We start from the raw sequence: 27,008 nt of genomic DNA on the forward strand, positions 1-27,008 counted from the left end.
GTATTAGGTAGACACTGAGTGAATGGGGAAGTGGAAGAAAACCTGGTCATGGTGTGGCTGAGGTGAATAGGGGGAGGAAAACTAGATGCAGGAATAAAGTGTGAATGTGAGAGTGCGGGAGAATTGCAGAGAAGCAAGTAAACGTACAGTGGATGAAAACGTGTCTGCACAATAACGAGTTTATTATTGAGCAGAGGAAGGAGATTAAATGGGGAAGAATTGAATATTAAAGTAAACAGTATTAAAAGATAGATGACATGAGGCTAGGCAAAGAACGAAAATAGAAAACAATATTTCTAAAGCTGGCCATACACGCTCCAGTTACCGTGGCAATCTCCCCGATATCCGCGGATCGCCCCGATAATTGTAGCGTGTGCGCGGGTGACCGAGAGTTAAATATTGCTTGGTCGGGCATGCCGGGTTATCCAGCATGCCCGTCCGATGCGATGTTTAACAGGTAAATTGTCGTCTGCATCGCTCTTTGTATTCCCATGGAAGGAACAGGGAAATGTCTCCTCCCCTGGGGGCGGAGCACAGATGTCTGGCAAATACACTGAGAAATCTCAGTGTATGCCGTGGACATCTGCGGTTGGCATGCTGCCAGATAAAATGTCTGACAGGCATTTTATCTGCATGTGTATGCCCAGCTTTAGAGAGAAACTAAAATTGGTACAAATACAAACTGCTTTGAGATATCTGTGAAAAAAGGGAGCTAGCACAAATATTAGTAATTAAAAAGTGTTGTTATAGTATTATTATAGTGAGAAAACAGTCCAGTGATGAATGTCCTGGTTATGCAGACAGCAGTTGCTTGAAGAGAAGTGATTATGACCTTGCTTTTCTTGTATATACTTTGTCCACATTTTCTGGTTTTTGGATAGTTTGTAGTTGGAGTGATCTCCTTCTGATTGACTTTGGTTTAACGCCGGTATAAACACATATGCAAAGTTCAGATGTCCTACCCTCCATGTTTTATATATATATATATATATTTTAAACACCGTTCACCTGATGTGGATGTAATTACCCTCAAATTAAATCTGAAAGTCTGCAGTTAAATCACATCTTGTTTGTTTCATTTCAAAGCCATTGTGGTGGTGAATAGAGGACAAAATCTGAAAATTCTGTCAAAGTCCCAATATTTATGGACCTGACTGTATATATATAATTTTGTTTTTCAAATGTGTCCTGCACTCTCATCCAAGCAAAACATTGGGGTGCTCCCAGTGACCTGATCGGCCACTTAAATAACAGTAGATATCCACTAAAGGAAGGAAGCACTCTCCATATTGTAAAATCTGTCAATTTTAATCTAGCTTGAACATCATACTTTGGTTGACATATTCCATATGCATGGTAACAACGATCCGGTCAACGTTTCGTTTCTAACATGAACCTTTATCAAGACCTCGTATAATATAGATGAAATGGATCAATAAAATTATATAATGGTGACATATATGAACTGCAGATGAAAGAAAAACCTATGACATGTCTATCAGGCTCCATTAAAAAAGAATAATTTTATTCAAAAGATATGCACATATGTATTAAAGAAATGTGATTAATTATTGTGAGTCATGTGACAAACTCGGGGTAACTCCATACTCGTAACACCATGTCCTATGCATGCATACACACACCCATGTATATTCACCTCATAAGGTGTGTGACACTAAGGTTGATGTGAAAAAAGTATAGATAATATATATCACACATGATGCAACCAGGTGAAAGAATAAAAGAATCATACCTTTTGTTGCACTGGGAACACACATCCATTTCCTTTATGTTAAAATACAATGAACACTGCCGTCCAATATGAAAGACCTGCAAATGTATGTATGCAGTCAATATAAAGATGGATTCCCGGTGACATAACTCTCTGTATGGACAGAGCCTACCATAGTTTGAGCCAGTAGTGCTAAACATCGGGTCAGACGTGAACCAAGCGTCCCGGGGAGTATCTGCTACGCCGTGCATATGGTCAGAACGCACTCCGGCTATATTTCGTCAAACCGGAAACTGTCATAGTTATTAACTTACCTGGCCTGGAACACCAGCTGTGTTCGTTGCCGTGGAAACCTAAAGCTATACTGGAAATCACGGCGCTGACTTCAGCGTCAGGCTTGAAATGCAAGTTCTCAACAATATTATAAAAAAATCGATTAGTGCCAATAGTGGAGCCTGCATAGCTGCAGTGAGCTTTTTGGCCAGGATAGTTTTTAAAAATCACTCTAATGGTATAAGATTACACGCTATCATCCACTTGATCAAAATCATTATTGTTCATAATATGTGTAAGAGCTTAGAATGAATCATATGACAATAGATATATAAATAAAAAGAGAGAGAGATCTATATATATATATAATTTTTTTTTTTATTCTCTCTATCCATACATCTGCAACATATTGCCGTGATCAGGGATGCGATCGGAAATTTCCAATCGCACACCATCGATGTTCTGCGATCCGTCGCCGGATCGCGGACATTTGACATGTTAAATGTCCCCAATTTGACGATTGCGATCATTTTTTGATCGCGAACATCAAATCGCCGAAATCCAACAAGTTGGATTTCTGTGTTCCTGGAATGCAGAGTTGCGGGATCGCGGCAATACATCGCATATTCATCACTTTTCTTGCATATTGTAGGCTACTCTTTGTTGCGCCTGAGGGATTTGTGTTGTATATTGAAGTTTTTAGGGTTTAGATGCCCAATCTCCTTATTTTCAGCTGCATATAAGATAAGAAAACCCTACCTATTACTTTCTGCAAGGAACAGTTCCGATAGTTACACAATTATTAAAACATTTAATTTATGAAAATATATATTTATTGACTAGAAAAATATTGGGTACATGTAGGCACATATATGAACCTGTGAACATTTCACAGTAAATCTAGTGCTGTGGAATATGTGTGCGCTATATAAATAACTGGTAATAAATAAATACTATTTTAGATTTGTATTGGAGATATTAATTACCAAACCTAAACATTAAATGCGTTTTTAGTGCTTCCTACACATGTTTTATACTTTATACACAGGAAAAACTTGTTTCCTCATGTTTAACTACCAGTGCTAAGAAAAACAATATCAAAAACAGAGTTGGTCTCTTAATTATCTGTCATGACTTGCCTTTTAGGTTAAGAGGACTACACTCGTGGATAGCAGAACATCAGTCACTGATGTCAAATTTGCTCCCAAACACATGGGCTTAATGTTGGCCACCTGTTCTGCGGATGGTGTGGTAAGAGTGTATGAGGCCCCCGATGTCATGAACCTCAGTCAGTGGTCTCTGCAGCATGAAATCTCCTGCAAGCTGAGCTGCAGTTGCATTTCTTGGAATCCTTCTAGGTTAGTTGGGGCTGTTTCCTAGTTCAACTGAATTTGATGACTGCAATGTGGTGTGTACAGTTTGTAACGCAACAAAACAAGAATGGATCTATAACAAGTGTGTGCATGTATATGCCTTTAAATTACATTAGTTGTGGAGAGTAGAGTGGTTGTCGTTAGTAGTAATTTCGGTGCTGTGACTTTTTTTTGAATATAGATTTTAGCATTATGTTAATATAAAAATAAAAAAAAATAAATATATATATATATATATATATATATATATATATATATATATTAAAATTTTTTATATATATATTTATTTTACAAACTCAGCACTCACATGCTTTTCAAACTGCAACTCCTTTAAGCATAGGGAATGTTGGATCCAAAATATTGCAATAATTTGTTAAGCTGACCACCGTTTCACGGTCATTCCCATCTGGCCTGCCCCTACACTGATTCTCAGATAAATGAACTTGATCTGCCACCTTTGGCTCAAGCTGCATACATTTTAAACATGAAACTGGGTCCTGCCTTAGGACAGGTGCTTAGTAACTGATAGCCCTGGGTGTGGTCCTGTCTCTTTAAGGCAGGACCCAGTTTCATGTTTAAAATGTATGCAGCTCGAGCCAAAGGTGGCAGATCAAGTTCATTTATCTGAGAATCAGTGTAGGGACTGGCCAGATGGGAATGACCATAAAGCACGACAGGTCCAGTAAACTCTGTGTAAGAGAGAGCGCTGGATCTGCTGGTACCTGTCACATGCCATGGCACCCTGAGGGTAACCCAGTAGGAACATCCAATCCTCTTCTGGCAAAACACCCAGGTCCATGACCCATTGAGATCTGAGGGAGCACATCCCTGTGGCCTTAAATTGTGACAAAAAAGAGCAGTATATCTGAGAAATGGGCTTCTGGCTAGAGTGGGCCCAGATTAACAATTGAACTTGGGAGGCAGAGAGAACAGGTGCAAACTCTCCCCCCACTGTGCACAAAGGGCATGTCTGATCTCTAGACAAATGCGATGGAAGACCATAGGTAGAGGACAAAAGGAGTGAAGACGTGGATACACACTAGACGATCTGCTCCATGAGCGATATCTTCAGTGTTTCTCCTTCATCCACTAAGGGACACTGGAGTTCAAGACAGTGGGGTATAGACGGTGGTAGAGTAGAGCCTGGCACTTTAAATAATCTAGAAGTGTGACTGGCTCCTCCCCCTCTATGCCCCATCAGCCCCAGTTTTTAGAATGTGCCCGAGAGAGCTGGTCGCACATCAGGCTGTCTCCAGCCTTTCTCATATAATTTTAATTATTTTTATTTTATTTAACAAGCTGAGGACAGGCAGGCTGCTTACTGTGGCAGTCTGCCTGCTACGTGGGAGCCGCCGGTAGGGCACCACACGGCTACTGCAGTCTGTGTCCGGTGACCCTGAGGGGGGACTTTAAACAGAGTCATCGGACTCCATGAGGACCCGCCACAACTGAAACCGGTTCGTGTCCGGGTTTCCTCATTTGCCCCCCTGCCCAGCAACCCGGCCGCAGCAGTCCGTAAGTATATCCCACTACTCCTGACTAGTTGGAGTGGTGGGCCAAAACGCTGGGCTCAGGGACAGCGCACACTGCATGGCTATCACACACGGCTCCTTCCCCCTGCCAGTGAAAGTGGTAGTGTCGGAGCTGCTGACGAGACCTGCCGCTGCACTCGACAGTCAGCGTCCGGGTCTCTGGCTTATTCCTAGCCATCCCCCTCCTATTAACGAGGGGATGGAGCGCGGGCCCCTGCAAGTGTGTGTTAAGCGGCAGTGATTCCGTGACTGTCACTGAGACGCCTGTTCCTCCCTTCTCTATATGGGAGTAGAAACGCTGGGCGGTGTGAGTAAGATCACACAAATGACAGACGCCGCACCGCTGCTCACTAAATAGTGTAGCACAGGCGAGGTCCTGCCATCTGCCATTGGTAGTGTAATGGCGGGCTTCAGGAGGCCAGACGCGTCCCTCTACATGAGGCAGCGCTGACAAGCAGCGCGATCCTTGGTGTAGGAGTACCCGCGTAAAGAGGCTTTCCTTATTGAGAACAAGGGCCCAGCCTTATAAATGTGTCTGCTGATGCTCCCGTACTCCGCTCAGAAGGGCCGGGAGGAAGGTTGTCTTCCCTACATTACGCCCAGCCCACTTTTTCCTAGTAAGTGGGCAGAGGCGAGCCTTACAGTGCACGCGCGCGCACACACTGATAGCCGGTATTTTAGGGAAGGGCGCGTCATGCATAATAGCCGTGCCATCTGTAGTCGGGCTCGTGCTCTAAGCCCTCATCTGAGAGCAGCGCGGTCTGCCGGTCCGTTAGCGCTGCTGCGCAGACATACTCTGCATTAGTCCCCCCGTGAAGGGACCTCAGAGGTACCTGGGAGGGCATCCTGCTGCGTCTAAAGCAGGCAGCAGCAGCCCCCCAGTATTAAAATGGCGACCGCACTCGGGGCAAAGCCACGCCCCCTTCACGGTCCTAATTGCGGGCACGCAACAGCCCAACCACCGGGGCAGCCACCAATGCCTGCTGCTGGTTAAAGATGCAGTGCAGTGCAGACCAGCGCCTGAATGAGCGCGGCTGCCTCCTAACTCCTGCAACAGGGTTAATTAATGCGACTCCCTCCCCCTCCCACGCTGGGAGTGCTGCTAGCACAAAAGTAGAAGTAGGATATAGTGCTAGCTACAAATAAGTATCAGCGCAGGGCTCGGATCTCTCCACGGCTCTTGCTGTGTGGAGTTTGTATGTTCTCCCGGTGCAGGCAGCACTGTCTTTGCTTAGGCTGATCTTAAAAATTAGCAACGCTCCTCATCTAAATCTCAGGAGGAGATGCCGCTTCCCGCAGCTCCTGGCTGGGCTGAGCAGGCTTCCCTGTTAGCTAGAACATAGGGCTAATAGCCTTACGTTATACCAGCACAATGCAGCTCCCCGATGCAGCGCTGTATGACCATCACACTCCTGTCACAGCAGGACAGCATCACCGCTTTATACTATTAAGGGGGCTAGCAGCGCTGTGCTAACTGAAGTGTAGCAGTTTGCACACGCACAGCGCGGTATTCATGAACAAACAGCGCCCCCTGCTTTCCTTTTAAGGACTGTAGTTACTGCCTGCACACAAGCAGTATAGCTCAGTGCACTACCTGCAGCAGGGAGTGCTTTAGCGTGGGTCTCTTACGCCTACCACACTGGGAGTGCTTCAGCGCAAAAGGTAGGGGAGGCCCTGTCCTTGTATAATAGGAGTTTAGTGCTAGCTACAGTGGATAGCTGGTTGCTAGCTGTATGGGCACTAGCCCAATTCCCTTTTGCACATAACACCACGTTAGGCGGTTCTGAAAGAGGCCAGTTCAGTCGATGCATCACAGCTAGAAGCGAGGGGTTGGCGAGACAGTCCCGCCAATGCAGCGCCGCTTGGCAGGCTTCCCTTCGTTCTATAACAAAGGGCGCCTAGCTTAATCTAATGGCTTGGTATCTCAGCCTGTGAAGTATCATAGCCTCATGGTGTACTAGCTCTACTGTTCTGGTGCTGCTGCCAGAACTTATGGTTATAGCATACCCTTCACCCAGGGTTAGCACATTTTGGCGTCCCATCCCCAGGCTTATGCCTCACATGGGCTCGCCTTAAATAGGGGCAGTATCTTCCCATGCATATATGTGGCAGCACATATACTACATTATAGGCTGGTCTTAAAACCTTTCACCAGCTTTCTGTGCTTACCTTAGAAGGTATGCATATGTGCATCTATTTATATCTCATGTGTTCCCTTTGGCAGCACATACAGGAAGAGGTTAGTAACGTGCGGCTAGTGTAGTTGTTTGCATTACTGCCTCACAGCACTGAGGTAGTCTTCTTGATTCCCACTTCGAAAACAGCACGCAGCTAACATATCCTGCCCCTGCGCAGTAGCTGAGTAAGCCACGGGTATGGTATGTGTGTGTATGTATGTGTATATATATATATATATATATATATATATATATATATATATATATATATATATATGACACACACACACTAGCCGTGCAGTATTGTAGGTATGCATATACATATATGGATATCGCTTCTTATCCTTACCATAAGAGCAGGGGTAGGATCTGTTCTTATCAGTTTTATGTCTGATACCTAGCATATTGATAGAAGGCTGCGATTGGAGGCTGGACTCCTGATGCGGTAGTTGGTACAATAACTCCGCTTAACACGATCTCTCCCGGGGGATTGGGTTGTGTGTGTATATACATGTATATGTGTAGGAGGCCTATACTTCCACAAGCATTAGGTTACCTATAATACCACGCATGGGAAGCCGCCTGGGATTACCAGAAGCTGTAGGCTATATCCATACATATTATATGGTGGCTCTATAATCTAAAGTCATGTGCTGCAGCTTACATAGTGATAGTCACAATTCCCTAAGGCATTGCTTCTAGCATGGACCCTAGACATGTCACATGTATATAAGGATATATACTTATATAGCTCGGTTCATGTCAGTCTATATCTATGGCGCCCCGTTTCGGGGGACCTATTATCATTACAGTGATGCACTTGGTAGCAAACTTGTAAGACGCCCCTTCTTTGTATGTATATTTCCTAATAATTGGGAAACAAAAACCTGTTTTCTGTTTAACCCTACTGGGGTTATCACTACTGCTATCTCCCTTCTTTGCTTGGGATAACTAACGAGTTCTATGTCTAAGTACAGGTACCCTTCTCAGTATTGATTCCGGTACTCCATATTATTGTCGCATATCTCAATAGAATGAGTCTAAAGGGCCCTTAGGTACAATTCATATCTTGAAGGCCTAGGGCCACCTACCGATTTAGGCAGGGACAGACCTGGCTTATATTAGATTGGTGGGCATAATACACATTGTAAATATTTGTGTAAGGATACTTAAACTAGCAGACCGTTTTTGGGGTATAAGTATAATCTACAGATACACGTCTCTAATGGAACAGGCTCAGGTATAGAGTCCTGTTTTACGACCTTCTTGTCTCCACTAACATTTTGCTAGTTTCCACAGTATTTTCTACTGCACATCTCCAGACTGAAGTACGTGCTGTAGGGCATTGGTCTTAGCCCACTGAAGCTACTCTCTATTCCTAATGTGGCGGGTTGCTTTGCGATAGAACAGGTCAGTGACATTCTACATTTCGGCCAGAGGGCTTCTGGTCGCTCACAGGTGAGAGCTTACCCACTAATGCCTCGGTAGAGGCTCCTATTTCATGTAAACTGACATACATAGAGTTCTTCTCCCTTACTGCTTCCTAGCAGCCATCCGCTCTTTTAATCAGTTGGCTCTACACTTTAGAATTTTCCTGGAGTGTGGGTGCATAGTTACAACATTGAGAACCAATTCTACTAGAATCTGTTGGCGTTATGGACCAAAGCACATCTCTGGGCTACTGCACATCTTTATATAGAAGTGTGACAGTCACTATGTTCCACTCAGGGGGCCTGGTGGTTTTCCTGTTCAGTAGCTGTTGATATTTTTATCATACTGACAGGTACCTGACTGGTATCTTCCTGGTTTTTCTCATGCTATGTTCAGGCCAGCAGTTACTACTGCCTATGCACTTCCATCATGTTGGAAGTTGTCCGTTGTTTTATCTTTAGCGTCAGGGTATCAGTTGCTGGTTTATTCCTGCTCTCAGAATGGGTTGTACTGCGGTCTGACCCTCTGAAAAGTATTGTAATCTCAATCCTCTCGAAGCCGCCTCATGCCCAGGGTGATCTCCACTCGTTGGAGATTTCTATGGTCTCATCCTTCCGCTGGTTAACAACTTTGTAGTACTTGGACTTCCAGAAGGGTTCAGGGCGACTGTGCGGCCTTTACTTTTACCTCCCTGTATACTCTTTGTGAGGAGTCTGTGGACTCTCTGTTTTTGTAGATTGGTATCGTTATACTTCTATCTATATGAGTTATGTCCAGCAGTGCTGGTATTCTGCTATCTGCAAAATGTGGCAGCTTCCTGTTTCCGACTCTGGTACGGTTTCCTCGAGGTTTCTTCTCGGGTTACTGCCCTTCTCCTATGGATTCGGGTAGGAGTTCTCTTCTCCCAACAGTCTGGCTTGGTCTGTTTTCAGCTGAGTTTACAGTGTTCTGATGCTTCTCATCTGAGGGTGTTTTCTCGCTAGCCGCTTATTCCATTCGACTACTGTACGTTGTGGTATTCTGTGTCTGTTCCGCACAGAGTTCTGTTTGTCTCCTGGCTCACGACACTTGATTCTCAGCTCTTGCCTTCCGTTGAACCTCCGGTTCTATGCGGTCCCTGTTCGGTTGGCTGAAGGGTCGGCATGTTCTCCGCGCTTCCCACCCGGGAGGTTGGCTTTGGGACGTCCCCACTGTCTTGAACTCCAGTGTCCCCTAGTGGATGAAGGAGAAAACAGGATTTTGGTACTTACCGATAAATCCCTTTCTCCGATTCCACAGGGGACACTGGACGCCTGCCCGGCGCGGCGTACCTGCCTGTTGTGGGTCTTTATATAGTTGTGTGACTGCATGTGTTCCCTGCAGTGGTTTCCTCTGTTTTCCCTCAGTCGGTATTGTTCCGTTCTGTGGTCTTCTCCTTCTCCTCGTTTTCCTGTTGTCCTCCGTCTCCTCTCGGGCTCAGTTCTTAAACTGGGGCTGATGGGGCATAGAGGGGGAGGAGCCAGTCACACTTCAGAATTATTTAAAGTGCCAGGCTCTGCTCTACCACCGTCTATACCCCACTGTCTTGAACTCCAGTGTCCCCTGTGGAATCGGAGAAAGGGATTTATCGGTAAGTACCAAAATCCTGTTTTCCTCTCCCGGGCAAATGACATTGGGCATACACACTGAACGCTATCGTTCAGTGACGTCACCCTGCCACATCCCCGAACTTGCAGAATCTGACTATATTGTCAGATTATCCGTCAAGGTCACGGCGATGGAAGACATCATAAACGATGTTGTGCATACACACTGGACGATCTAACGTTATCATTCACTTTTATCGCCTAGTGTATGAGCCTTAAGATCCCTCTATAATAGAATATAAATGCCCTATAGCATTGATTCTATAAGACATCCAGATAGACCTACCCTCAAGTTTACATCGTTCTGGGAGAGCAGAGTTTCCCCGAAGTGGACAACATGAATCAAGCTCAGACTCTCCCCCATAGTGGAGTAAACACTAGACCGACCCTCTCAAGGAGAGCCAGAGGTGGATTCCTCCCCCACCCCGCTGCAATGGCATAACCCCTTCATGCAAGTGCACTAATTGGACAGCAATGTAATAAGGCCACATATCCGGTAGGGCTAAGCCTACCACCTTCTACCCTACAGAGATGTATGAGGCTATATGTATATTAGTCATATACTGAGTAATACAGCTACAGCGGGCCGACCGCTCCCCAATGTTTCAGCATCTTTTTTTGGGGGGGGTTCAGGCTGATTTCCCCGATTCTGACCCCACTTTTCGCCTGTTCTGACTTTGTTTCGCCGTTTTCATGTCTTTTGGAATTTAATAAGGCGAATAGCAGGTACGTGCACATTAAGTTTCCACAGATAAAATACATGATGTAGGCAAAAAGTCCGGCATGCAAAACTTCATCGCGGGTGTAAATCTAATTGAATACCGCCCATAGTGGGCTATAAACTGGAGAGTTTTGTAGTACATATAAAATTTACACGACCGGTGTCTGATAATGGTAGTTTCTGCCAAACAGGGGACTCTGGGCCTGATTAAGAGATTGACGCAATGCAAATTGTTGGCCATTGCGCATGCGTGTAAGCCACAATGTGCACATGCAGCGATTGAATTGTGAATACGCTCCCATAGAGGATTCACTCGCAAAATGAGTGACCGGTAGTCATCATTTGGGGGCGGTAATGGGGGGTGGCTAGAGAAATGCAGGAATGTCTGGACCATTTGAACAATGTTTTATGGGCGTCTATAAATTTGCCACCGGGTTCTTGCTCGCAGCAGGAGATCCCTCTGCGTGTCTGGATAGAAGGCTGATGGTCGCCTGATCTGCACTCGATGTTTCCGGTTGTGGTGGATGTGAGACTCTGTCATCACTGGACAGGGAGTGAGTAATTTGCATATTTTATCAATTGAAATCCGTGAGAGATTGCAGCTGCAATGGCATTTGCGTCCATCTCTGAATCAGGCCTTTTAAGAAATAAATTTTGAACATGTACACAAAATCTTGTTAAACCACCGTAGGGAGAAAGCATAAGAGGGCAGTTTAGAACCAGTAGGGAGAAGGGGGGAAATCTGTTTTATCCCAGTTAATTCAGTCACCAGAGTAGTAACCAAAACTATCCATCATGGCAAGCAGAGCTGGCTGAGAACATTTACAGTGTTAAAAAATAAAAATATCATGTCTTGGCGTATAGACCAATTTTTTTCCCTCATGTCCCGAAATCATTAAACCAGAAATGACTGAGGAGGCCCTAATCGCACAGGCCACCAGCTTAACTTGGACAGTGTGCAACCCAAATTTCCATTTGGGAGCCTCACCAGTCCTTCCTGCAATCTGTGATACGGGACGCTCAATAACAGTTCAGGGGCCCTACCCTTTTGGCCTCTCGAAAGCCCCCATGAAGCTCATGGCAGTACAACTCCGCTCTTGGCGCCTGATTCAGAGTTGGGAATAGAGTAAGACAGAGCAAGTCGTTATGTACCTGGACTAACCATGTTGCATGGCAAGGGGTGCAAATACATTTTTTTTTATTATTATTTGAAGGGTAAATACTGGCTGCTTTTGTATGTAGCCCATAAATGCTGGACAGCTTTTATTTTTACACTACAATTTAGATTTCAGTTTGTACACACCCGTCCCAAAGCTAAATCTATCTGCACATTTTACATCTGCCTCCCCCCCCCGCAGTGCAACATGATTTTACCAATATGCACAATTTCTTGCTCTATATGTTACGCTTTCCAACTCTAAATCAGGCCCTTGGATTGTTAGCTTTACCCTTTGTTTAATGTTATTGTATGTAATATTATGATCCCCTTAATGTACAATGCTTAGTTATGTTGGTGATTTATAAGTAAACGATAATGTAATAAAAGCCCAATTTAAAATGAGTGAGACACTGCAATGTATTGGTTTATTATATTGACAGCACAGTTATGTTTATAACCACACCAGTAATGTATCTGCTTCTGATATTTTTGTGGCTGTGATATTTATTCTTCGTACCTGTTCCTCTTAAGTAGTTTCTTGGAACATTGTGGTTTAGTTTGTGTTCAAATAGTTTACTTTATTTGAAAGTTTTTGATAGAATAGCAATATTAAGATACATATATACGAAAGACAAATAGAGCATTTATCAGGTAGTTGTAGTGTGATATTGACATTGTGCAACTTATGTCTGTTTTGTGCTTTCATGTTCTGGTTTCCTTTTTGTTTTCTTAGTTCCCGAGCTCATTCTCCTACTATAGCTGTGGGTAGTGATGATACCAGTCCTAATATAATGGGTAAAGTTCAGATCTACGAGTACAATGAAAACACAAGGTAATTCTCAAAGCATGTTATTTGCATTTGTTTTATATCTCTTAACCTTTTTTTTTTTTTTTTTATTGCATTTTGAATACACTACACATGCCAGATTCTTTCTTTCTGACCTACTGTAACGTTGAGCGATACTATCCCCAATATTGCGCAGCATTAGATTTGCTGAATTCCTCTATTAATCTACTTCTAGTAAGCAAATACCTGAATGTAATAAGTTTACAAATAGTTGAATCTTCGGCCCCGATTCCTCTTTCTTGCTTTCGGATCGGCTGCCATCGATCGGCGGATCGGGAAACTAAACGTGTAAAAAAAAAATCGCTTGACTCGCTGATCCCAACCATTTTCAGGTCGGGTTTGGGGAACAGAGGGGGTCATTCAGACCCGCTCGCGAGCGCAGGACGCTCGCAAGCGGGTCGATGTTGCCCCACTGCGTATGCGCACGACTGAGGGAGCTCCGTCGTTCGCATGCGCGAGACCCGGATAGCGACGGGCTCTCCGTCGCTCCGGGTCTCGCACCAAAGGGGGCGTGCTGTCGATGTTCATTGACAGCACGCCCCCTTTGGTGGGCGTGTCGGGGGCGTGGCTGCCAGACGGAGGCGTTCCCATGGGAACGCCTACCGTCTGAAGCCGGCCCCACTGACATCACTAGTGATGTCAGTGAGTGATTTTGGCTCTGATAGAGCCAAAATCACTCCAGGGCTTGCGGCAGCGAGACCCTACCGCAGGGTCTCCGTCGCAAGCCCGATGGTCGCGATGGTCTTGACCATCATCATGGACGCTCGCATAAGCTGTGGGTGGTCACCCACAGCTATGCGAGCGTCCAGGAGGACGCTCCATTTTCATGGAGGAGGGCCCTGATTCAGAGCGAGCGCTCTGGTCAGAGCGTTCGGCTCTGAATCAGGCCCAGAGATTGTTCAACATGTTGAATTGGCAGAATGGGGAATTCCGGCTATCAGAGAAAATAATGGGGCCCATATATTTGCGACTATTATCATTATTACCAGTTATTTATATAGCGCGCACATATTCCGCAGCGCTTTACTGAGAATATTTAGTCATTCACATCGGTCTCTGCCCCAGTGGAGCTTACAATCTACATTCCCTACCACATGCTCACACACATACACACTAGGGTTAATTTATTTATTTTTTGTTGGGACCCAATTAACCTACCAGTATATTTTTGGAGTGTGGAAGGAAACCTGAGTACCTGGAGGAAACCCACGCAAACGCAGGGAGAATATACAAACTCCACAAAGTTAGGGCACATCCACTAGAGGACACTGTATTTACTTTACAAGTTGTTCAATTTGTTAATTCTTTTAACTATTTATTCTATATTCTTTGACGACAAGTAGATGCAGCAAATTGATTGCATTTGGTCCAGATAGTTACCTAAACCTGTTATCTTGATAGTAGAAGGCAGGCTAATCCAGCACTGTGCATAAGGCATAATAGAAAGTAGCAATAGTAAAACATTTTTGGCTTGTTTGTGTTTATTTCAGTGTTTGAAACAAAAATTTTAAATGCTGCATTTAAAACATAATTTCTCATCATGCCATAATGATGTTATGTGCATCACATGGGTTGAGTAAGTACCTTCAAGCTTTCACATGTGTATCATGTCAAATATTGTAGTATTGTTTTTATTTTTCCGATGTACAGCGGCTCAGTGGTAATCTTAGATCAACCTATTGTACGTTGTCCTGTGCTTGTGAAATAGTGCTTCTTTTTGTCATCTGGGGGGACTCAGATTAATTAATGGGAAAAATGAATTAGATCCTTTTCAGTTCGGCTTCCTTTCTCTCCACTTCACTGAAACTGCCCTTACAAAAGTCAGCAACGACCTCTTTGCTGCCAAATCCAAGGGCCACTACTCTCTTCTCATTCTCCTTGATCTCTCTGCTGCTTTTGACACTGTGGACCACCCTCTCCTGCTGCATATCCTTCACTCCCTTGGTCTACGTGACACTGCCTTCTCCTGGCTGTCATCCTACCTCTCTGACCGATCTTTCTCAGTTTCCTCTCATGACTCCTCTTCCACCCCCCCCCAGCCTCTTACAGTAGGTGTTCCTCAAGGTTCTGTTCTAGGACATCTTCTATTCTCCCTCTATACTTCCTCTCTAGGTGAACTCATCGGCTCTTTTGACCTCCATTATCATCTCTATGCTGATGATACTCAAATCTACATTTCCTCTCCTGATCTCTCCCCCTCTCTTCTGACTCGTATCTCCAACTGTCTCTCTGCTATCTCTTCCTGGATGTCCCAGTGATTTCTTAAACTTAATATGTCTAAGACAGAGCTGATCGTCTTCCCAGCCTCCCACATAACCTCACTTCCCACTATTTCTTTATCAATTGATGGTATAACTATCTCATCTAGCCCCAAAGTGCGGTGTCTTGGAGTTATCCTGGACTCGTCCCTCTCCTTCAAACCACATATCCAGAACCTTTCACAGTCCTGTCGTTTCCATCTCAAATATATTTCTAAGATCAGACCCTATCTCACCCAGGATGCTACAAAAACCTTCATACACTCAATGTCATCTCCAGATTGGACTACTGTAACCTCCTCCTATCTGACCTCTCCAAATCCCATCTCTCTCCTCTCCAGTCTATCCTTAATGCTGCTGCACGGCTTATATTCCTCTCCAAACGCTCTAAATCTGCCTCCCCTCTCCTACAAGCCCTCCACTGGCTCCCCTTCCCTTTTAGAACCCAATTTAAGGTTCTCACGCTCACTTACAAAGCCCTCACCCAATCTTCCCCCCCATCTCTGATCTCATCTCCCTTCACTCTCCTCTCCGCTCTCTTCTTTCAACTAATGCACGCCGTCTTTCATGCCAGCTGATTACTTCCTCCCACTCCCGTCTCCAAGATTTTGCCCGCACGGCTCCCCACCTCTGGAACTCTCTCCCACTCTCCACCTCTTTGCAATCCTTCAAAAGGGCTCTCAAGACTAATTATTTAATCAAAGCCTTCCAGCTGTCATTCTAACTCCCTGATACATACACCTTCCTCCCCATCTGTGTCATCCCTGTTTGTCTTCCCCTCCCCTTTTAGAATGTAAGCTCTTATGAGCAGGGCCCTCTAACCTCTTGTACTTCTCCCTACTTTAGTTTCAGCTACTTCTTACTCACCACTAGGGCACCTAACACTTGGCTGCTTACGCTCTGTTGCTTATCTGGGTGTTATGGTCACTAATGTAGCAATATATATTATCCATGTCCTGGTTCTGTATTGTATTGTTCTGTAAGTCGCTTGTCTACAACTTGTTTATGTGCTTTGTAAGGCGCTGCGGAACATTTGTGGCGCCATATAAATAGATGATGATAATGATGATAATTCCCTTCCTTTCAGGCACTGCACAAACTAATTTAAAAAAAACATCAGTCTCTTCCATGCAGAAAGTAATTTTTTTTTAAGTGACATCGATCGCCCAGTAAGAAGTTAATTTGCCTGGATCATGTTTTTTTTTTTTTTTTCTGTACATGATAAAATATTGTGCCTACACAAAATGACACTCTTTCCTCTTCTCTGCAGAAAATATGTCAAAGCAGAAACTTTTATGACTGTCACGGATCCGGTTCATGACATTTCCTTTGCTCCAAACTTGGGCAGATCTTTCCATATCCTTGCAGTAGCTAGTAAAGATGTCAGAATTTTTACCATGAAGCCTTTAAGGTGAGGTTTCGGGGGTTACTGTTTATGGCTTAACTGTTCCATATGATTATGTTTGAATGTAATTATCTTTTTCTCATATAAATGCACAAATATTTTAACAGTGTTGGCTCACGTGACTGATCTTGTGACGTTTTCCTATTGAGTAGACACAGTTGCAGAGGGAAGAACGTTCATGTGATCGCTAAAATGCTAAAAGTCTTGAGCAGACTCAAACAAAAAAGCAGAGGACTTCGATGATGACGAGCCCTTTTTAAAATCAGCAACAGGGGACATATTATATTGTTTACCTGGTGATTAGTAATCAACTGTATTTTTTTAAACAATTTTTCTTTATTGAAGCATCAAAGATACACAATAAGTATGTGCAAGTGTTAAACAAATTTATACGAGAAACAATTCAGAGTCCATTACAATGTCATATAATTGTTCACTTTTTTTTTTTTTTTATATTAATAGACCATCAAGCTTTGTCTTTTGAAGTACACAGTCCTAACTCTTTTTTATATCCTTTTTATTCTTTTTTTGCATTTAATGACTGCTATACCTTAAGCAACCACAGTTTTCTCAACAGGTTTGATTTTTCTTCTGTTTCAGGAAAGAATTAACCTCTTCTGGGGGTGTGACAAAGTTTGAAATTCACACAGTGGCACAATTTGATAATCACAACTCGCAAGTGTGGAGAGTAAGTTGGAACATAACTGGTACTGTCCTGGCTTCTTCAGGTGATGATGGAAGTGTTCGGCTGTGGAAAGGTAAGCGTTCATTGTTGTCTTTAATTTACTCTGTAGCCACTTCTTTGTGTGTGTGTATAAAGAGTATACTCATGCAGTTTGGTACATGTAACGGCAAGTGTAGGTGTTAATGCAGGTGAAATAAAACTAGATCCAATAATTGTTGCAACTTATTTGATGGTGGATTACTACATGAAGTAGCTTGTTCAGGCTCATAACAGAAAACCTACTCCATACTGTCTCACCACCACTATCCGACTTGCTGACTTCCATTGAGACATTCCTCGGGATGGATTCACGTATTCCCAGAAGTGTGAAACTGCATGACCGTATCACACCATTTATTTTTCCTCCCCAAACCTTCATGGACAGCACTTCAACAAGGCTGAGAGACACTGGACCATGGGATTGTAGGTTGGGGCTGGAGCTGGCACTTAATAAAGCTGTAGCTTTAACTCCTATGCCCCCTCTCCCCCTGCAGTCCCATAATTCCAGTCTTCGTTAAGTGCCTGAGGAGTTAGGCACCATTTTTATTGGCTGCTACACAGCCCCTCTGTAGTATAGCTTTGCGCACCAGGGGGTGGGTTGTTCAGTTTGCATGAACTTTCTCTGATCCGGGATCCACAGCATGGAGACCAACACCTTGCTACACGTCTGGAACGAGCATCTTTGGATTCCGTTTGGGGCAGGTCTTCCTACTACCTCAGTGGGTAATTGACTCTGTTCCTTGTCTATTCCGGGCCCTACCGTATCTGCACCACAATAATATAGGTGCGCCGCTCCTAGTGTGCACAGCAGGTATCACAATTTGCTCTCTTCTGAGGTTCTGCTTGTGTAGGATACCTCTGCATCAGAGTAAAGGACCTTCTTGGGTCGCTTGTTTCAAGTGCTTTCGGATAAGGGATTTGTCACTACCTTTTGCAAGGTCTTCCTTGCTTCCATGTCTGCGCCTTCAGTTCTGGGGGTGGCCTTTGACACCTCTCTCCAGGGGTGTGGTGTTGTGGCGGATAGTGCAGGGACCCTACCGACCTTGGTCTCAACGGTTCGGTCGTTGCCTCGTCCATAGACCGGGTTGAATATTCAGTAAACCAGGTTCTACTTACGGGAGTTCCAGTGTGTAATTCTCCACTTGACAGGGTTGCTCAGCATCCCTCTCGTCTCCGTTCCCATTCTGTATGGCAGCACCCGTTACTCTCCATTGGTGGAGGGTTTCCGTCGTTCTCCTCCAGGTACTCTTTGTTCCTTCCAGATGGGCGCATTGTGGCAACGGCCGTGAATCTCCTGGTCTGAGGTGTCGTGAAGTTGCTTTTCGGCTCTGGGGCCTTGGGTCACCATCTGCAATGGCTCAGCTGTTTTTGTTGGGCTCGAGCTTCAAGCCATCGTTCTGAAGGGCCCTGTCTGTCCTAACTGGCTGGTCGACCAGGTGATGGCATAGGTACCGTAGTCTTTCCCGGCCGGAGACCTTTGTACCATCTCAGTGGTGGTCGTGCCGGTAGTGGGACATTGGACACTGGACTTCCTCAGCAGAACCACATTTCTCCCAGGGCAGTGGTCGTTCGCTCGCTCCTCTGTTCAATCGGGGGGACTTCCTCAGTTGATTTTTCTCGCCTGGACTTCTGGACCTGGGAGGGAAGACGCTTCAGGTAATTTCTCTCCCACGGTCCGTACTAGGCTGCAAGCCCGGACTTTGTTTCCATCTCACGCTTGCCTTCGGGTTAAACTCTACCTCTTGTGTTGTAACCATTACAAGGTTTTGCCTCTAATTCCTTGGCCTTCCTTCTGAAAGGTTGGGAGGCCGGCTGCTGACTTTGTCTCGTGACGTTACAGGTTTTGGCCCTATCATTTTCTTTCCAGCTGCTTTTGAATCTTCTAAGGGTCCAACCCGTTTTTTCAGGTGTGTTGCATTTTTGCCACCATTTCATTGGCAGGCGGAGCTGTGGATTCTTAATCTAGTCTCCTGGGCTCTTACAGAGGCTCCATTGGAGTCGTTGCATTCAATGGATCTTCAGTCCGTTGATTGGAAGCTGTTCTTCCTTATGGCTATTGTCTCCCCTCGGCAAAGTTACGTATTTGCTCGTCTTCCATGTGCTGTTCTCCGTACATGTGTTACGATTCCAGCCAACACTGGTTTTGCATGTTGTCCTTCCGATTCTTCCTCCTTAGGGGATTGACTGGGATGATCTGGCTCTGTTAGTTGGGCTGAGCTCTGCAGATTTCCTTGGACGCGTTGTCTTTGGTACGCCGCACTCTTCTCTGCAGGTTATTTATGACTGCTTAGAACATGGTTGGCCGGCTACTCAGCAGACCCTTGCACGTTGGATCAGCTAGGTCATTACTCAGCCTATTCTGGGATGAGTTGATTCAGAGCAAAGGATTCAACGTTAAGTAACCAGAAAAAAATCCCTTTTTTTTTTTTTTGATTTGACTGTCAAAATTTGGAACTTCTTTTTTAATTAAGACTCACACAAACATCCTTCATTCACCATTAAATAGTTCAAATGCAAATAAAATCTGATAAAGTGAAGTCCACTAACACAGTTGAGTAGACTGTAAATATTCAGTAAATCATAAAACATTGATCTCTATGGACGTACTCAGTACTTTACTGTGAGCAGCAATCTCATGAGCCAGCTCTCTGACACTAGAGCAGCACTTACACCTACCCCATGCTAGATGAAATAGGCATCCGCTCGACATACACACGACTAAGAATATGGTGTAACTCTGCAGGAGAAGGTTTTCCTATGTGCCTTCATTCATGTTCCACCCAGTAATGACCAAGATGCGTCCAACTTAGAATGTTAGGTTTTTAACAACTTTACACCTCTCTGCCCAAGATTTCAGATGTCCTGTTGGCAATCTTAATTACACCGTAGTGACAATCATTTGGCTCCAACTACTCCCGCCATTTGAGGAGTTTTGCTTTTATAAACTGCTGCAGGCTTCCGGTTCTGGCGCGAGCATGGCTGGACGCTAAGATCGGGAGCTCCGGTATTGATCGCCACATACCCTATTTCACGGTCATTTCTGACCTCTACATTGACAGGCAAAGCTTTGGGAGAACCCGCTGTCCCCCACCCCATACTTTATGCAGCGTTACCTCATGGCTCCAGCGCCGGGCAAAACGCAGAAAAACTAAACTGACAGACGCCACACATCCAATATGGAGCCGGAGACCAGTGACTCAGTGTTATCCTCGGATGCGCAACACAATCTGAGGAGGGATAAAGCATCAAACAGTGAGTTTGCCTCTGATATTCTGCTGTACCAGACGGAGGTACCTTTTCCCCTCTCTCTCCCTAATACCTCCGTCACCTACAGCTCCATAGTGCAGGCTGTGAGAGATGCGATAAACCCATTTCTACAAGCACAAAAAGCAGATATAAAGGCACAGCTCCAGGATCTATCCCAGAGAGTTTTAACCACAGAACATAGATTGGGGGAATGTTTCCCAGTTAAAAAAGACAACAGCCAAAATGGAAAAATCACATTATGCTATTTGGAACAAACTAGACAATTTGGAAAATCGCTCCAGACGGAATAACCTGCGCATTGTAGGTTTTCCTGAGAATGTAAAAGGTGCAGATTTATATGACTTCATCCGCAATGACCATCCTTTACTACTCAATATTCAAAATTCCTGCGGAGACCTCGTGATCGAAAGAGCGCACAGAATGGGCCCGCAACGCACACATCAAGGAGCTTGCCCTAGGGTGGTAGTCTTCAATTGCCTTAATTATTTACACAAGGAGATGCTTTGGTCTGCTTCTCGGAAAATTCGTGATCTTCCTTTCAAACAAGATTTATTTATTTCAAGATTACTCAGCTGAGCTCACTAAAGCACACAAGGACTTCTCCCCACTGTGCTCCCGTCTCATTAAAGAAGGCAAAAGATTTGCTTTATTATATCCTGCACGCCTCAGGTTGTATGATGGATCATCCTCTGTGGATTTCTCTACTGTGGCGGATGCAGAAGCTTACCTAAAAGAGCTGGATGAAGAGCGACATGGATCTGAAAATTCCAACATGACATGATAAATGTCAGACTTTCTATACTTCTAGGTCAAGAAAGGTCACAACCACCTATAATGCTGATCTAATCTTTTCTCAATGTTCTTACTTATGTTTTTCACTCTCCTGTGCATATCGGTTGTAGAACTTGATGGTTAGCAAAACATACCTTTTTGTATGAAAGTTATTACTGCATATAATTATGTCGATGGATCTTCTTTGCTAATTAGTAGCAAGAGCTGATATAAGGCTAAATAATATAGTTCTACAGTTTATACCCAGTTTCTGGGAAGTACTCACTCTTGTCTATTGCAAAATTTATAATGCATATGAAAAAAAAAAAAAAAAGTATGTGGGGTTTCATGAATAACGCCTCTTTAATAGCGTAATTCAGGACACCTGTTAGTGTTGATTTCAATACTTTATTCATTGCTGTGAATCGGTTAGGAATGTCCTTGATCTTCCTTTAATAAGTTGACATTTATAGATGTTTCCCGGAAGATCCCTTTTTTCTGGTTGTATGTACTTTGAGGTTTGGGAACTATACTCCCTTCTACTTCAGGGTCCATAGGGTATCCACAGGATACCTTGGGGTATAGGTGTGACGTCAGTCGCAGGGCACCAAAGAGTTAAGCTTTCAGCCTCCCAGGATGCACTAGGTCCCCCTCCTATACCCCGCCCCCGGGCCAAGGCACCTCAGTTTAGTTTGGTGCCCGGCCGGAGTCGGGTGCACCTGTTGGAGTGGGGGCTAGAAGAGCCCCTGAAGCTTATTCTTCATGCAGCTGTGGCTGCACAACTGGATGAACAGCATGGACAGTCAGTCCTGACGTCCATGCTGTCTTCCCTACACCCCGCCGGTACCAGAACGCCGGTACTGATCCGGGGATGCTGGTGGGCGTCTGGGGTCACAGCTAGCGGTGACCCCAGATGCTCCGGACCATGGCCGGATTCAAGGGGGACAGAGGTAAGCAGCGGGGTCCCGCGGTGGGTCCCCGCTGATCACATGGTCCTAAGTCCCCAGGCAGGGGGCTCCCTGGGGACTGGCTGCAGCGTGGAGCCAGGCGACCAACCTGCGCTTCCACTACCCCCGGGGACAGCGGACCGCAGCAGAGCGGTAGCGCTGCGGCGTCCCAGGGGTTAAATGCATGCCAGGGGAGCGCGCCTTCCCTGTCTCACAGCCGGCGCCTCCCCCGCTGCACACAGCCCTCTCTGCATGCTGCCGACTGGTCCTGTGGCAGCGCTCCTCCCCCAGGCCAGCCTCCTCTCTGCTCCTCGGCGGCCATCTTCTCCAGAACGCATGGTGAACGCTGCTGGAAGCGCTGGAAGGAAGCATCGTGGTCTGGGTCCCCCCGCATACCTCTCCTCCGCTGTGGCTCAGGTCTGTGTATGCAGCGCTGTGTCCTACCAGGCCCTGTGTCTGTGTAGTTGAGTGATCAGTGCTGTTAGTGCAGGAATTGTTATTTCTCTGCATTGTATGTGACTGTGCTAGCGCTGCTGCCTGTAATCTTTTCTTCATCTAAACTGTCAGCTTTATTACTGTCCCTGTTCTTTCTGCTAAAGCCCTTGCGGTGCGGTGCTGCAGGGTGGTCTCTCGCCTATTTAATACTTAATTGGTGAGAGAGGTCACATACGTGGTGCCATCATGTCTGAAAGTGATTTTCCCCTCCGGCTACAGTGTACCACGTGCAAAGTACCGTTAGCGGAGGGGGAGGGTAGCGCGGAGGGCCTTTGCCGGCAGTGTTTGTCCATGGCGCGGCCTATTACGGTTACAGCACCGGTACAGGAGCCGCCCTGGGCTTGTTTCGCTCAGGCGTTAACAGCTTTAGTGGGCCAGTTAGCTCCGCAGCCCGCGTTTACTCCGATGGGTTTGTCCCAGCAGTCTGTGGTGTCGTCACCCATGCAGGGGTTCCCACGACAATTGGTACCCCACAGTCTCCCTATTTCCCCGCTCCCGGGTTCTCAGGAGCCAGCGTGGGTTAACTCCCTGACGAGTTCTGTACAGCACTTGTCGGATGTGTTGCAAGGGGAGTCTGTGATGCGGTCTCATAAAAGGCCGGTGGCGTCTCTGTCCGCTCCTTATGAGGATGACGAAGGGACGTCTGATGATGGGGAGATTCTAGATCCTTACGATCAGGAACCTCTCCATACTAAGGACGCTGATGCTAAGTCCAAAGTATATATTCCTGGACTTATTCGGGCGGTCCGCACAGCCTTGGTGATTGAGGACGAAGTTCCCCCAGCGGCTAAATCTAAGTATGCCTTTTTCAAAGATGTGAAGGGCGATGCCACAGTCTTTCCTCTTTCGGGTCAGTTGGTGGACCATTTAGAGGAGGCGTGGAAACAACCTGGCAAAAGATACCAGCCGCAGAGACGCCTGGCGGTGGCTTATCCGTTCACGGATAATTATTTTGCGAAGTGGGAATCCCCTCCACAGGTGGATTCTCACGTGACCCGTCTTGTCCGTAGTGCCACATTGCCGATGCCATCCATGTCCTCCCTTAAGGATGCTACGGACCGCAAGGTAGAAATCTGCCTGAAGTCCGCTTATTCCCTTGCAGGGGGGGCAGCACGGCCGGCTATGGCCATTTGCTGGGTTGCCAGAGCGATGGAGCGCTGGGCGGATTCATTAGAGGCTTCTTTTGAATCCGACTGTCCGGCCGATCAGGCGGAGTTGATTGGCAATCTCCGTGATTCTGCCACCTACATCAACGAGGCGGCTCTAGACATTAGTACTCTGGTGTCTAGAATTTCTTCAGCAGCGGTAGCTGCTCGTCGCACCTTGTGGCTGCGATCCTGGAAGGCGGACGCAGATTCCAAGAAAGGTCTGGAAGCGTTACCGTTTACCGGAGAAGTTCTCTTCGGTCCGGATCTGGATAAGATTGTGGCCACGCTGGCGGCAGCCAAATCTGCCTGTCTCCCGTCGGCCGCTGCTCCTTCTGGTTCGGGACCATCGTCCTTTCGGTCATCTAGGGCCCAGGGCAGGCCCAAACCACAGTCGTTTCCTCGACAGGCTGGCCCTAAGAAATCGGTCAAGCCCCGGAAGCAGGCATGGAGTACCAGACGTCCGGCCCCCAAGCCAGATGACAAGCCTGCGGCCTGACGGTCCGGGCCTCCCTTTGGGGGATCCCAGGGTGGGAGGCCGCCTGCTACAGTTCGCCCAGTGTTGGTCGACCACTACGACAGACACTTGGGTTCTGGAGGTGGTTTCTCACGGATACGCCCTCTCCTTCCGGCACAGACCCCCGGCTCGCTTCTTCACCACGGGTCTCCCATCGGACCGGAACAAGGCTACGGAGCTGCGGAAGGTATTGCACACTATGCTCCAGGCTGGAGTTATAGTGGCGGTTCCATTCTCCCAGAGGGGCCAGGGTTTCTATTCAAATCTATTTTTGGTACAGAAACCCAATGGGTCATATCGTCCGATTCTCAACCTCAAAGCACTCAACAAGTCTTTGCGGGTCCAGAAGTTTCGGATGGAGACCCTACGGTCCATCATTCTGGCGCTGGAACCTGGGGACTACTTGGTGTCATTGGACATACAGGACGCTTACCTGCATGTCCCTATTCTTTGGCGCCATCAACAGTTCCTCAGGTTCGCAATCAGCAGCGACCACTTCCAGTTTCGGGCGTTACCTTTTGGCCTGGCAACAGCACCACGTGTTTTCACCAAGGTGATGGCGGTCATGGCGGCTTCTCTGCGGCTGCAGGGAGTCCGCATGTTGCCGTATTTGGACGACCTGTTATTGGTGGCAGGATCTCCAGAGCTCCTGTTACGCCACTTGGACCTGACCATTGCACTGCTGCAACGGCACGGCTGGCTAATCAACTGGCAGAAGTCCACTCTAATCCCGTCTCGGAGGATTCTGCATCTTGGAGCCTTATTGGACTCGGGACAGCAAAGGATCTTCGTGACGGAGGACAAGATCTCTGCTTTACAGTCAAGGGTGCGCAGTTGTCTGCACAGCCGCCGGGTGTCCTTACACTCGGCGATGAGGTTACTGGGCTCCATGGTGTCGGTGTTCGACATGGTGGAATACGCCCAGTTTCACTCCAGACCTCTGCAGCACCTGATCCTGTCCAAGTGGAACGGGCTGACTCAGTCTCTGAAGTCCCAGATGATTGTGCTCACCCAGGAGGTTCGCCTGTCCCTTACGTGGTGGTTACAGACGACCCACCTCAACAAGGGACGGCCGTTCTGGGTTCCAAATTGGGTCCTGTTGACAACGGACGCCAGTCTTCGGGGCTGGGGAGCAGTTTCGGGTCCACACTTGTTCCAGGGCAGGTGGACGCCGACAGAAGCGGAGCTTCCAATAAATATCTTGGAACTCCGTGCGGTCTTCAATGCTCTCCAGCAGGCACAGCGGTTTCTCCAGGGTCGCCCGGTGCAGGTCCAGTCGGACAACGCTACCACCGTGGCCTACATAAACAGGCAAGGAGGAACTCGCAGTCGGGCGGCTCTCGTAGAGGTCTCTCGGATCCTGGTTTGGGCGGAGCGCAATCTTCCGGCCATATCAGCGGTCTTCATCCCGGGAGTGCTCAATTGGGAGGCGGACTTTCTAAGTCGCCAGGACGTTCATCCGGGGGAATGGTCCCTGCACCCGGACGTTTTTCAAATACTGGTGGACAGGTGGGGTCTTCCAGAAATCGACCTCATGGCGTCCCGGCACAACAACAAGTTGCCGGTGTACGGGTCTCGCACAAGAGACGAAGGGGCGTCTCTGGTGGATGCTCTGTCCGTCCGGTGGACGTTCCGGTTCGCATACCTGTTCCCTCCGGTCTCCCTTCTTCCACGGGTAATCCGGAAATTCAAACAGGAAGGAGGGACGCTCCTGTTGATAGCTCCCGCGTGGCCCAGACGGCACTGGTTCTCAGACCTTCAGGGTCTGTCCGTGGACATTCCTCTGCGGTTGCCGCTACGACCGGACCTTCTGTCTCAGGGTCCTTGCCTTCACCCGGACCTGACTCGGCTGTCTTTGACGGCGTGGCTGTTGAGACGGCCATGCTGAGGTCCCGGGGGTTTTCCAGCTCTGTGGTGCGTACCATGTTGCGAGCTCGGAAACCGTCTTCCGCGAGGATATACCATCGCGTGTGGCATACGTTCTTCCAGTGGTGTCGACCGAGAGGTTATGCACCGCGGGAGTTTCGTCTGTCTCGGATTCTCGCCTTCCTGCAAGCGGGACTAGATCATGGGCTTCGCCTTGCTTCTTTGAAGGTACAGGTTTCGGCCCTATCTGTCTGGTTTCACCGTAGGATTGCTACAATCCCGGATGTGCGCACCTTTATGCAGGGCGTTCTCCGCATTCAGCCGCCCTTTGTTCCACCTGTGGCGCCTTGGGATTTGGCTGTGGTCCTGAGGGCTCTCCAAGGACCGCCGTTTGAACCACTGGGCTCAGTGGATCTTAAATGGCTGACAGCTAAGACTGTTTTCCTTCTGGCCATTGCTTCGGCCAGACGTGTTTCTGAGTTAGGGGCTCTTTCTTGTAGACCCCCTTTCTTGGTTTTTTATGGGAACAGGGCAGTGCTCCGCACTCGGCCCGAGTTTCTTCCCAAAGTTGTTTCCCAGTTTCATATTAACGAGGAAATCGTTGTTCCGGCCTTTAACTCACCGGGTCTTTCCGTGGGTGAGGCCTCTTTGGATGTTGTGCGGGCCTTAAGGACTTATGTTGACCGCACTTCTTCGTTTAGGAAGTCGGACGCTTTGTTTGTCCTCTTTGGCTTCCGTAAAAA

General features: G+C 46.8%; 1 protein-coding gene across 3 annotated transcripts in view; it reads left to right on the plus strand.

Moving 5' to 3' along the window:
- SEH1L (SEH1 like nucleoporin) overlaps positions 1-27,008 on the plus strand; it is a 62,093-nt gene that overhangs the window by 5,180 nt on the left and 29,905 nt on the right. For all 3 annotated transcript variants that reach the window (XR_015878210.1, XM_088469724.1, XM_088469726.1), the window contains exons 4-7: positions 3,152-3,363; positions 12,757-12,855; positions 16,399-16,539; positions 17,134-17,291. Coding sequence is in view for 2 of the 3 variants with exons in the window: in XM_088469724.1 (XP_088325850.1) it covers positions 3,152-3,363; positions 12,757-12,855; positions 16,399-16,539; positions 17,134-17,291 (610 nt within the window). In the remaining variant the exon portion in view is untranslated. The remainder of the gene's footprint in view (positions 1-3,151; positions 3,364-12,756; positions 12,856-16,398; positions 16,540-17,133; positions 17,292-27,008) is intronic.

This window comes from Taudactylus pleione, unplaced genomic scaffold (genome assembly GCF_031769625.1).
Source record: "Taudactylus pleione unplaced genomic scaffold, aTauple2 ptg000093l, whole genome shotgun sequence".
Taxonomy (NCBI): Eukaryota; Metazoa; Chordata; class Amphibia; order Anura; family Myobatrachidae; genus Taudactylus; species Taudactylus pleione.